The sequence below is a fragment of the Elephas maximus genome, chromosome X, assembly GCF_024166365.1.
Source record: "Elephas maximus indicus isolate mEleMax1 chromosome X, mEleMax1 primary haplotype, whole genome shotgun sequence".
In the NCBI taxonomy this organism is placed as follows: domain Eukaryota; kingdom Metazoa; phylum Chordata; class Mammalia; order Proboscidea; family Elephantidae; genus Elephas; species Elephas maximus.
This window is the reverse complement of record NC_064846.1, coordinates 49,124,445-49,137,534: the sequence shown is the minus strand read 5'-3', so window position 1 is coordinate 49,137,534 and position 13,090 is coordinate 49,124,445. Positions and strand designations below refer to the sequence as shown.

Below are 13,090 nucleotides of genomic sequence, written 5' to 3'. Positions count from 1 at the left end.
TAAAGGGAATTTTTCTTTGAGTTTTTTTGGCAGTCTTTGTTGCCGTTGTTCTTTTTAAGTGCACGATAAATAATGCAAAGTTTAACAAATACTTATAATGGAAACATGCATGTAACTACCATGTATGTAGGTCAAGAACTGGAACACTGACAGCATCCTAGGAACCCCTAACCCGCCTTCCCCTTTCCTTTCCTGATCTCAACCCCCTTCCTCTCTCCTCCAGAGTTAAGCATTGTCCTGACTTTTTCTCCTTTCCATTTCCCCCTTAGTTTATCACCAATGTATGTATTCTTAAACAAAGTAATTTTGCCTGCTTTTGAACTTCACGTTTATGGAATCATTGGGCAGATACTCTTTTTGTTAACTTTGTAGGAGTCAGCCATATTGTGTGTAGCTACAGTACATTTATTTTTATTGCTTCTACATTATATCGTTGTAGGGGTGTGTGTGTGTGTATTGCAATTGATTTATCCATTGTATTGTTGATGGACAATAGGATTATTTAGAGTTCAGGCCTATTATGAATAATACTTCTATGGACATTAATGTGTGTGTGTGTATATATATGTATGTATATGTATATCCTGGTACACATATGTACAAACTTCTCTAGGGCAGGGGTTGACAAACTACAATCCACAGGCCAAATCTAGCCTATCACCTGTTTTTATAAATTTTTGTTATAACACAGTCACGCCCATTCACCATTGTCTATGGTTGCTTTCCCGCTACAACAGCAGCGTTGAGTAGTTGTGACAGAGATCATATGGTCTACAAAAACTAAAGTATTTACTATCTGGTCCTTTTACAGAAAAAGTTTGTCAACCCCTAGGCTAGGGTATATATTTGAGATTGGCATTTGGAGGCATAGGTTAAGTGCATCTTCAGCTTTACTAGAGAATTTCAAGCTGTATCCAGAGCGATTATACCAATTTATACTCTGTCTAGCAGTGTAGGAGACTTCTGTTGCTCCAAGTCCTCACCAACGTCTTGTATTGTCAGACTTGTACATTTTTGCCAATCTGTTGACTATGATATATCTCATGGCAGTTTTATTTTGCATTTCTCCGATTTCATCAAAGTTTTACATCTTTTCATATGTTTGTTGGCCATTTGAATTTCCTCTTTTGTGAAACATTTTTGCATTTTTTATTGCCTTGTTTCTTTTTTTTATTGATTTAGCATTCTTTTATATTCTGTGCGTGAGTACTTGGTTAACTATTTATTTTGCAAAAATCTTCACCCACTGAGTGGGTGTCTTTAATGAACAAAAATGAATTTAAACGTAATTAAATTTATCAGTTTTTTTTTCCCCTCATAGCTAGTGCTTTTTGTGTCATGTTTAAGAAATCCTTCTCTATTCTGGGCCCTTTTCCAGTTCATATTTCCATTTATGAGAAGTAGGTATACTTTGACTTTTCACTCATAAAGTCTTGAAATACCATACCATTAGTTATCCAAAAAAAAGTATTTTGCTTGTTTACTACAGTTTAATGTTTTTTTCAGGCTCTTTAGACCTACATTTTCGAAATATTTTTATAGATGCCATTTTCAATGATAGAAGCTCTCAAAGCTGTCATCTGCTTTTTCTGTTCAAAATTTCATCCTGCTCTTTAATATTTTCCTTGAATATATAATGTGAGGTTGTTTTTCCTGTGGATTTTTGTTAGTTTGTTTGAAGTTTTAGAAGATTGTCAAGGATTTTCTTTCTTTCCTTTTTTTTTTTTTTTTTGCTATTAATTAAAGGATATCTTTAGTCACGTGAACAGTTCTCATTCACCACTAGTTTCCCCTTGTTCTCAGGTCCTAAAGGTGATCCAGGTCAGACCATAACTCAACCAGGGACTCGTGGCCTGCCTGGTACCCCAGGTAGAGATGGTGAAGTAGGTCTTCCAGGTATGCAAGGAATTCATTTCATCACATATTCAGCATTCGTTGGCTTCTTTCTTTGATAGTTCCCCTTTCAAAACAAATGTTTCTTCGTAGGTGACCCTGGACTCCCAGGCCAGCCAGGCTTGCCAGGAATACCTGGTAGCAAAGGAGAACCAGGTATCCCTGGAATTGGTCTTCCTGGACCACCTGGTCCCAAAGGTATGTAAGACTCAGTAGTGGACAAGGTAGGTTACCTGATATAGTATGATATTCTTTGATATAGTTCACTTAATATATTAGTCGTACCTTTTTCTATGTGCTATAAAAAATGTAAATGAAAAGTCACAGCATATTACACTATAAGCTCATTATATTTATCTAAAACACTCCAGACAAGAAAATATCTAAATCATAGATATGTAAAAACTATATGTAAGCTCAAAAAAAGGTAGAGATTATTATCTGCTGTGTTCATTGTTATATTCTCAGGCCTTAGAACAGTTTCTGGCACATAGTGAGTAATCAATAAATATTTGTTGAATGAATGGATTGTGTTCAACAAAAACAGACTTATTGTACACTTATATTCAAGCAATGCGTTATCCTAGATCATATTCTCTTGAGTTACTGAAATTTTTAGGACTGTTGTTTCACTTTAGCTTTATTCCTTACATTAGTCTAAGGACAGTTCTCAAACATCTCCGTACTCATCTCCAATAAATGACTTAGAAAGTGTCAGATTTAATTTTATATGTATATGTGTGTGTAATATCTGCAGTCATTTTTAGCTAATTTCCAGAATTATGTGGTGGTCCCTTTATTATTCTATATCCAGATGGAGACAAAAGAAGAGTTTCTGTGTTTTTGTGTGGAATCCTCCTTATCTTTAGTCCCATCTTATTATATAATAGGCCCCATTTCCTTTATGAAGGGTATAACTTCCACACATGAGCCCTGTATGAAAACGATAAGATCATAATGTGATTAAGAGGGAATATTAGGTATGTGTAAGACATGATCGCGAATACTCATCTAGAATGTCACTGTGCTTTTACATCTTCTGTAGTCACTAACCATGATTGAATAAGTTGAGAATGTGTGTTTGGGATTTTAGATAAAGTGTCTTCTCTTGGGGGATTAAAGAAAAAAATGACTTATTTTACAGGTTTTCCTGGAATTCCAGGACCTCCAGGAGCACCTGGGACACCCGGAAGAATTGGTCTAGACGGCTCTCCTGGGAAGCCAGGCTTTCCGGGACCAAAGGTCTGGGACATTTTAATTTAATCCTTCTTTTCCTATCTTCCCTACTTTCCTTAACCTTAATTTATTTTGACTTTGATGTCATCCCAAGTCCTCACTGTATACATAAAACTTAACTGATTATATTTAAAAATATATATTTAACCCAAAAATGTCTTTATATATTTGGAGCAAAAAAAAAAAAAAAAAACTTTTTTTTTCTCAGTCTATTTAGAGTAACTAGTTGTCTGATTAGATGAGAGAATACAATCATCAGCTGTGCCTGTGCTTCTCTGTAGAATCACCATCCCAGCTAATCTCTACAGATGCCTGTGTGATTATTAGTTGAAATGGTATTGGATATGATGTCAGCAACATCTTCTAATACTGTTTCCCTCTGTCCTAATTCCACCATAGATACATAATGTGAATCACTGCTATTGACTTGGTAGTAATAATAATAATAACACCATGCTTGAAGTACTTTCCATTTATTTTATTATATATTAGAAAATCTAAAACTTTCATCACTCAACCTTCAGCAAACTCCTGGGGGTATGTAATTATCCTGACTGTCCATGTATTTTCTCTGTGCTTAATTAATTTAAACTTCCTGTTTTCCATAATTACTACTTGTTTTCCAGGGGAAAAACAGTTGACCACAACTCCAGCTCTCATGAGAAAACCACCCCTCCATTTTTTTATTTCAAACATTTTCAAATAAACACAACAGTAAAAGAAATAATACAGCAAACTTTCATATATATCTATCACCCAGATTCAAAATTTTACCACATTTGCCTCATCTATTCCTTGTTTTCTTTGCTGAAATATTTTAACCCAAATCGCAAAATTGTCATTACTCACAGAAACTGTAATGCCATTATCACACTGAGTCAAAAATAATTATGTGGTGTCATCTAAAACCAAAGCCAAACCCTTTGCCATCGAGTTGATTCCGACTCAAAGCAACCCTCTAGGACAGATTATAGAACTTCCCCATAGGATTTCCAAGAGTGTAAATCTTTACAGAAGCAGACTGCCACATCTTCCTCCCGTGGAGCAGCTGGTGCGTTTGAACCACTGACCTTTCGGTTAGCAGCTGAACGCTTAACCACTGCGCCAGTACTCAGGCTGTAATCACATTTCTTCACTTGGTTAGACTGTTCTTTAATCTCACTTTCAGTTATCACTTTCTTGTCTTGAAACTAGTCCAACTCATTTAAAATTTGTTTTTACTAAACCACGTTTCTCATCCTTCAAAATGTTCTTTCCAACATACCAATTACTTTTTATTATTTTATCCTACCCTCCCACACGGAACAAAAAAAAAGAAAGTATTGCCTTGTATTTTCTGCTTTAAATTCTCTACAGTCACCAATAAACACCAGGAAAAGTCATGGCAGTTTTTGTTGTGTTTTGTCATGTGTATGTTCAAGGGAGAACCAGGATTTGGGCTACCTGGGCCACCTGGGCCTCCAGGACTCCCAGGTTTGAAAGGAACACTTGGTCCAAAAGGTGATCGTGGTTTCCCAGGACCTCCAGGTCCTCCAGGACCCACTGGCTTCAATGGCATACCTGGACCTAAAGGTATGAAAACTGTTGTTATTTTTTAATTTGCTTTAAACTTTTCTAGAAATCTGAAACTGTAGGGAAAATTTGTAGATAAGCACAATAAACTGGAAACCTATGCCATCACTCTGTCACTGCTGTACTTTTGTTTTCATGCTGCATTGATTTTTTTGTCTTTTATTTCATTGAATAATATAATGTAATATAATATAATTAATATAGTAATCACTGAGAGTCTTTCTCCCACCCCTATACTCCATCAGCTCTGTTCCTCCCCATCCCTATACGTAGCCATTTTTTAGTTTCTTATTTATCTTTCTAGTGTTCCTTTATACAAACACAAGCCAATAAGAATATATATATATATTTCCCCCTTTCTCAAAAGATAGAATGCTATCTTTTGACTTTTTGCACTTATTTCACTTAATATGATATCCTGGACATCACTCCATATCCGCACATAGAAAGCAGGGCTTCAGACCAATTCGAACTGATTCAGTCATGGCTGACAAAGCAAAACCAGGAACAGACCCAAATTTTTACAGTTTGGGCAATCTGGAACTATACTGGAATGGGAAGAATTGTGGTTGAATTCCTGGGATGGGAGACTCGGAAGAGGCGTAGTGAGCCCTTTCAGGAGCCTCATGCATGAAATTGGATTACTGGCAAGACTGTGGAGAGTGACAGACATTTATAGTGGCACGGTTGGCCTCCATCTTTGAGCGGGACACTGCTGTTTCCAACTCTGTTCAAAATCCAGCGGGCAAGAGATTTGGTTGCTATGCCACTTGCATTAGGTTTCTAGCAGGGCTTCAACCCGTAATTTTTCCCATTCTAGTCATCATTACAATTCACCCAAATTTTAAAAATTCAGGTCTGTTCCAGTTTTGTTTCCTTGGCCATTACTGAACCGGTTCAAAGCCCTGATAGAAAGCTTCTTCAGTTTTTAAAATGACTAGTATTCAGTTGCAATCTTTTTTAGTATTCAGTTGCATAGATATATAGCATAATTTATTCCACCAGTTGGTATTTGCTATATTGGAACTTTACCAATCTTTTCTTATTACAAATAATGCCACAATTAATTATCTTTTATATATATTTCATATGCTTGTGAGTATAAGCGAATAGTAATAAAATTGATTTTTTTGAATTAAAGGGTACATGTATCCTTAGATATTGTCAGATTCCTCTCTATCTGCACCGTGCTACAACTCCACCAGTAAAATATGAATGTGCTGTTTGCCCACAGCCTTGCTAAATTAGTACATTGGCAAGCCCTTAGATTTTTGCAGATCTGATAGAAGTGCTATATTTTTATGCAGATAACTTGCGCCATCTACATTTGTTTGCCAGCCACACCCTCCCCTCACAAGGTATTTTCATAAGCATGCTATGCTGATTTTTTTACAGCAACATGTAAGGAAGATTAGCATAGCAGTGCTTATGAAGCTGCCTGGGGAGGGGGCACAGTTGGCAAGCAAACATAGGTGTGTGTTATTGCATAAAAATACAGTGAGTAAGAATCTCAGTATAGTTTTAAAACATTTTATTATGAAAATAGTCAAACAAATAAAAATTAAAAGAATCATACAGTGAATACCCTCTACCTGGGTTCTACAATTAATATTTTGTCTCTCTGTCAATATTTATTTAAAAATTTTTCAAATAATAAGCAAAACAGAAAAATTTACAATGACTACTATATACCCATCACCTATATTCTGCTATCAACGTTCTACTATACCTGCTTTGTTATTGTCTACCCCATCTATCTGTCCATCCTTCTTTCCAGTCATTGATCTATCTTTTGATGTATTTCAAAGTAAATTGCAACAGCAACGCACTTCCTCCTAAATATTTTAGCATGCATATTGTAACTACAATTTTGTAGTTAATTTTTTTCTTTTGATATAAAATTGATATGAAATGAGACACACAAATCTTAAGAGTACATTTGCTGGACTTAAATAAATGCATAGACTTGTGTAACCAAAACACCTATCAAGATATCACAGAAATTCCGTTTATCCCCTTTCCAGTCAGTCCCTACCCCCATATCCACAGTGGCAATTATAGCATTAGTTTTTTTTTCCATCATAAATTAATTTTGCCTATTCCTAGAAATCTATATAAGTAGGATCATACAATATGTTAAGAACATTCTTTTACAAGTCTTTTCATGGACATGTGCTTTCATTGCTCTTGGATAAATATCTAAGAGCAGAATTGTTGGATCATGTGGTATATGTATGCTTAGTTGTATAAGAAATGACTAGGGCTTTCTTCAGAATTATTGTACCACTTTAAACTCACACCAATATGATATGAGATTTTCAGTAGCTTTACATTCTCTCCAACATTTCGTGTTGTGTCAGTCTTTTTAATTTTGGAATTTTTTTTTATGTCTGTGTTGGTATCATATTGTGGTTTTATTTTGTGTTTTCGTGATGACTAATGATGAGCTCTTTTTCATGTGCTTGTAGATGTTACTTTTCATTATTTTGCCCATTTAAAAAAGATAGGTTGTTTCTCTTACTGTTGTTAAGTTGGAAAAGTTCTTTATATATCCTGTGTACTAGTCATTTGTCAGTATTTTATTCCTGTCTGGCCTGCCTATTCATTTTCTTATTAGCATATTTTGATGAACAAAAGTTATAATATTAATGAAGTTTCCTTTATTTTTTCTTCTTATGTGGTTGTTTTCTCTGCCCTGTCTAAGAAAAAACCTTTGCCTCCCTCCAAATTATAAAGATATTCTGTGTTTTGTTTTATAAGCTTTATACTTTTATATTAAAGGGTATTATCCATCTCAAATAATTTTTGTTCAGCATCATTTGTTTAAAATAGCCCTCTCCCCATTGGATTACTTTGCCACCTGTTTCAAATATCGAATGACTATATATGTGTGGGTCTGTTTCTGTGCTCTCAATTCTGTTTTACTGATTTAATTTTTTATCCTTTATCCAGTACCACACTGTTTAGATTACAGTAGCTTTAAAATAATACTTAAAGTGAAGTAGTGTAAGTCCTCCAACTTAGTTCATTTAAAAAATATCTCTGAGTATCTAGGTCCTGTGCTTTTCCTCTCAGAGTGGTTTAAATTTGTATTTCCCTTATTATGTCTGATATTGACCACCTTTTCATATGTTTAAGGGTCATATGTATTTTTTTCCTGTGAACTGCTCATGTCCTTTGCTCATTCCTCTATTGGTTTCATCTAACTCCTTGATTTTGATTGCCCTAATTACAGGAGTCAGATTAGCATAGTTTGTTTGGCAATTTATTTTTCCTTTTTGGTTTGCAAGGAACTGGACTCCCCTGGTTAGTGATTTTGAGTCCCCAAGTGTAATCTAAATAGGTCCATGCTCATGAAACATGTTGTATTGGCTCTTATTTCCCTTTAAAGCAACAAGACAGCCCTGCTCAACTTTTGCCAGGAAAAGCCCCAAACTAGCCTAATACAAACTCTACTAGATAAGCCCATCTAAAAATACCTTTGTATCTTTGATTAAACAATTCTGACCAGCTGTAAAATCTCATGCTCAAACTTACAGATAATGTTTTTCACCTTTAACTCCCCTGGCTGTAGACCCGTGACCCCAAAAATGGCGGATAGAGACATTCCAATGATAAGCAATATGGTAAATACCTCCTTGTGTGAATTACCCACTTGGTGTATTTTGTTTATACATGTCCTTAAGACAGAGATTGGGAAGAAGTGGGTTGAAGCCCACTTTAAACTTGAACTTCTTAACAGACATTTGCCTAATCTTTGGAAGGAAATATGGAATCCCTGTGTCCTAATAGGAATCATTCTCAAATACTAAAACCCCAGTACAATTCTTAAGGTGCAACAATAATAAGAATTTGGGATTTTCCAAAATGCAATTCCTTCCATCCCCTCAAACGTTTATTATGTTCCTACCCTGTGCCAGATACTACTTGAATCACTAGAAACACAAAGGCATAGACTCTACTCTTGAATATCTCAGAGATTTCTCTGTACTTAAGACAATCTAGGTGATTTCACTATGCTGGTGGTTATCTCAATGTGAACTTTTGTGAATATATATCACTAATATTTTAGATCAGTAGAAAACAGTGAAAACTCAGCAAGAAGATCACAATAAAAGTTCATCCGGGGGGCGGGGCCAAGATGGCTGACTAGGTAGAAGCTACCTCGGATCCCTCTTGCAACAAAGACTCGGAAAAACAAGTGAATCAATCACATACATGACAATCTACGAATACTGACCATCAAACACAGATCTAAAGAGTTGACCTGAGTGACAGAGACTGAGAACGAACAACCACGGGGAAGCAGCGACGGTTTTTGGAGCCTGGAGCCAGGGTCCCAGTCAGAAAACCTCGGTGCTGGGCTTTGGACTGGGCGCAGGGGAGCTGAGCACGGCATCCTGTGATGGTGCAAACACGGGACGCAGCCCTACCCCCCATAACTGACCTCAGGGGAAGCCCACCCAGTGCACCAGGCAGTGCAGCGACGTGGCTGACAGGAGAAGTCACCGGGAGGCAGCGACTGGTTTTGGAGCCGGGAGTGCGGTGTCCCAGCCGGGGAGCCTTGGTGTGGGGCTTTGGACTGGGAGCGGAGGAACTAACCACAGCTTCTGAGACAGCATAAGCACAGGACGGGGCCTGACACTCCGGGGCAATTTCTACCCAGCCAGCACACACAGTGGACGCGGCCCTCGGGAATCTCAGATAAAACAGTCATCCCAAGCAAGATAAGTAACTTTGGCTATATTCTGGGGTGCTACTCTCTCCTGTTTATCTGAACCCTCCCCTCCCCTTCCCAGGCGGCTTCATTAACATTGGAATTTCCTGAGCCAGAGAGTGAACTGCTCTGCGGTTTTTTTTGTTTGTTTTGTTTTTTTTGGTCTTTTCCTAACCCATTCTCCTGGCCTGAGAGAATGAGAGAAACAGCTACAAAAAACCCAGGGACGAAAAATCCTTCCCTAATTGGACTAAAAACACAGAACCAGCTCCAGCCAAGTGTATGTGATCCACAGTCTTGGGCTTTCATCCCTGCAGGGAACAAGGTGGCTATTATAATGCAAAGGCATTTCTGATAGGGATCTGACTATAATTGTTTTAGCAGATTACTGGAAAGACAAGTTGTATTCAACAGAGCCCTCACTGACCCACATCAGGGAACTGAGGACTGAAGCTCCCGCCAGACCACCTAGCCTCTGGCCTTAGGGGTCTAAGGAGGGTGACAACTACCAATCTGTAGAGGTACTTGCATTGGGGGCCTAAGGTACAGCTGCAGAGCCCACCCACCAAAGTGCTTTAGGAATAGAGAAACACCTACCTCACTGGCACTTGGGGGAAGCCTGTCAGCATCCTGCCCCCGCCCCCGGAGTGTGAAACCCTGCTGCTACTAGAATCTGGTACATACAACAATCACCACTACTTCTCTAGGTGGATAGGTGACAGTCTGCACCACACACTTGATGACCCAAAATCAGATTCTACTTAAGAATAGTGAATGGACTCTTAGGCTTATATATCTGGTAACAGCCCAGACCAGCTGGTAATAGGACATAAGTGATTCAAGGGCTACAACAATCAAGACAGTGCAATCTAGTAGCCCATCTACGTATATTGAAAGAAAACAAAACAAGATAAGACTCAGTGAGCAAATATAGAATAAATCACTACAATATCTTAGAGATGGCTCAGAGACAGCAGTTGATATCAAACCACATAAAGAAGCAGACCATGATTGCTTCTACAACTCCCCAAATTAAAGAATCAAAATCTTTCCCAAATGAAGATACAATCCTGGAATTGCCAGATACAGAATATAAAAAACTAATTTACAGAATGCTTCAAGACATCAGGGATGACCTCAGAAATGAAATAAGGCAATCTACAGAAAAAGCCAAGGAACACACTGATAAAGCAGTTGAAGAACTCAATAAGGTTATTCAAGAACACAGTGGAAAAATTAATAAGTTGCAAGAATCCATAGAGAGAGAGCATTCAGAAATCCAAAAGATTAACAGTGAAATTACAGAATTAGACAACGCAATAGCAAGTCAGAGGAGCAGGCTCAAGCAGTTGGAATGCAGAGTGGGAAATCTGGAGGACCAGGGAATTGACACCAATATAGCTGGAAGAAAATCAGATAAAAGAATTTAAAAAAATTAAGAAACCCTAAGAATCATGTGGGACTCTATCAAGAAGAATAACTTGCGTGTGATTGGAGTCCCAGAACAGGGAGGGATATCAGAAAACACAGAGAGAATAGTCGAAGATCTTTTGGCAGAAAACTTCCCTGACATCATGAAAGACGAAAGGATAGCTATCCAAGATGCTCGTCGAACCCCATTTAAGACTGATCCAAAAAGAAAATCACCAAGACATATTATCATCAAACTTGCCAAAACCAAAGATAGAGAGAAAATTTTAAAAGCAGCCAGGGATAAAAGAAAGGTCTCCTACAAAGGAGAATCAATAAGAATAAGTTCAGACTACTCAGCAGAAACCATGCGGTCAAGAAGGCAATGGGATGACATATATAGAGCACTGAAGGAGAAAAACTGCCAGCCAAGGATCATATATCCAGCAAAACTCTCTCTAAAATATGAAGGCGAAATTAAAACATTTACAGCTAAACACAGCTTAGAGAATTTGCAAAAACCAAACCAAAGCTACAAGAGATACTAAAGGAAATTGGTCAGAAAATCAATAATATCAGATACCAGCACAACACAAGGTCACAGAACAGAACATCCTGATATCAACTCAAATAGGGAAATCACAAAAACAAATGAACATTAATTTTAAAAAGAAAAAAAAAAACGCTCAAAACAGGGAATCATTGAAGTCAATATTTAAAAGATCACAATAATCAAAAAGAGGTACTAAATACAGGTGGCATAGAACTGCCATATGGAGAGGGATACAAGGCGATATAGGACAATACAAGTTAGGTTTTTACTTAGAAAAATAGGGGTAAATATTAAGGTAACCACAAAGAGGTATAACAACTCCATAACTCAAAATAAAAACCAAGAAAAACATAACGACTCAGCATACATGAAGTCAAATGCTATGAAAATGAGGAACACACAATTTACAAAGAAAAACATCTCAGCACAAAAAAGTAAGTGGAAAAATGAAATTGTCAACAACACACATAAAAAGGCATCAAAATGACAGCACTAAACACATACTTATCTAAAATTACACTGAATGTAAATGACTAAACGCACCAATAAAGAGACAGAGAGTCTGAGACTGGATAAAGAAACACGATCCATCTATATGCTGCCTACAAGAGACACACCTTAGACTTAGAGACACAAACAAACTAAAACTGAAAGGATGGAAAAAAATATATCAAGCAAACAATAAGCAAAAAAGAAGAGGAGTAGCAATATTAATTTCTGACAAAATAGACTTTAAGGTTAAATCCACCAGAAAGGATAAAGAAGGACACTCTGCATAATGATTAAAGGGACAATTGCCCAGAAAGATATAACCATATTAAATATTTATGCACCCAATGGCAGGGCTGCAAGATACATAAAACAAACTTTAACAGAACTGAAAAGTGAGATAGACACCTCCACAATTATAGTAGGAGACTTCAACACACCACTTTCGGAGAAGGACAGGACATCCAGTAAGAAGCTCAATAGAGACACAGAACACCTAATTGCTACAATCAAACAACTTGACCTCATTGACTTATACAGAACACTCCACCCAACAGCTGCAAACTATACTTTTTTTTCTAGCACACATGGAATATTCTCTAGAATAAACAACATATTAGGTCATAAAACAAACCTTTGCAGAATCCAAAACATCAAAATATTACAAAGGGCCATAACAGTGGAAATCAATAACAGAAAAATTAAGGAAAAGAAATCAAATACTTGGAAACTGAACAATACCCTGCTGAAAAAAGACTGGTTTATAGAAGACATTAAGGAGGGAATAAAGAAATTCATAGAATGCAACGAGAATGAAAACACTTCCTGTTAAAACCTATGGGACACAGCAAAAGCAGTGCTCAGAGGTCGATTTATATCGATAAATGCACACATACAAAAAGAAGAGAGAGCCAAAATCAGAGAACTGTCCCTACAACTTGAAGAAATAGAAAGTGAGCAACGAAAGAATCCATCAGGCACCAGAAGAAAACAAATAATAAAAATTAGAGCTGAACTAGATGAGTTAGAGAACAGAAAAACAGTTGAAGAATTAACAAAGCCAAAAGCTGGTTCTTTGAAAAAATTAACAAAATTGATAAACCATTGGCCAGACTGACTAAAGAAATACAGGAAAGGAAACAAATAACCCGAATAAGAAACGAGATGGGCAACATCACAACAGACCAAACTGAAATTAAAAGAATCATATCAGATTATTA

General features: G+C 37.0%; 1 protein-coding gene across 1 annotated transcript in view; it reads left to right on the top strand.

Annotated features, from left to right (window-relative positions):
• The window catches only part of COL4A5 (collagen type IV alpha 5 chain), a 301,445-nt gene that overhangs the window by 200,065 nt on the left and 88,290 nt on the right, over positions 1-13,090 (top strand). Inside the window, exons 26-29 of the mRNA XM_049871358.1 lie at positions 1,804-1,896; positions 1,987-2,091; positions 3,038-3,135; positions 4,551-4,701. Of these exons, the coding sequence (XP_049727315.1) occupies positions 1,804-1,896; positions 1,987-2,091; positions 3,038-3,135; positions 4,551-4,701 (447 nt within the window). The remainder of the gene's footprint in view (positions 1-1,803; positions 1,897-1,986; positions 2,092-3,037; positions 3,136-4,550; positions 4,702-13,090) is intronic.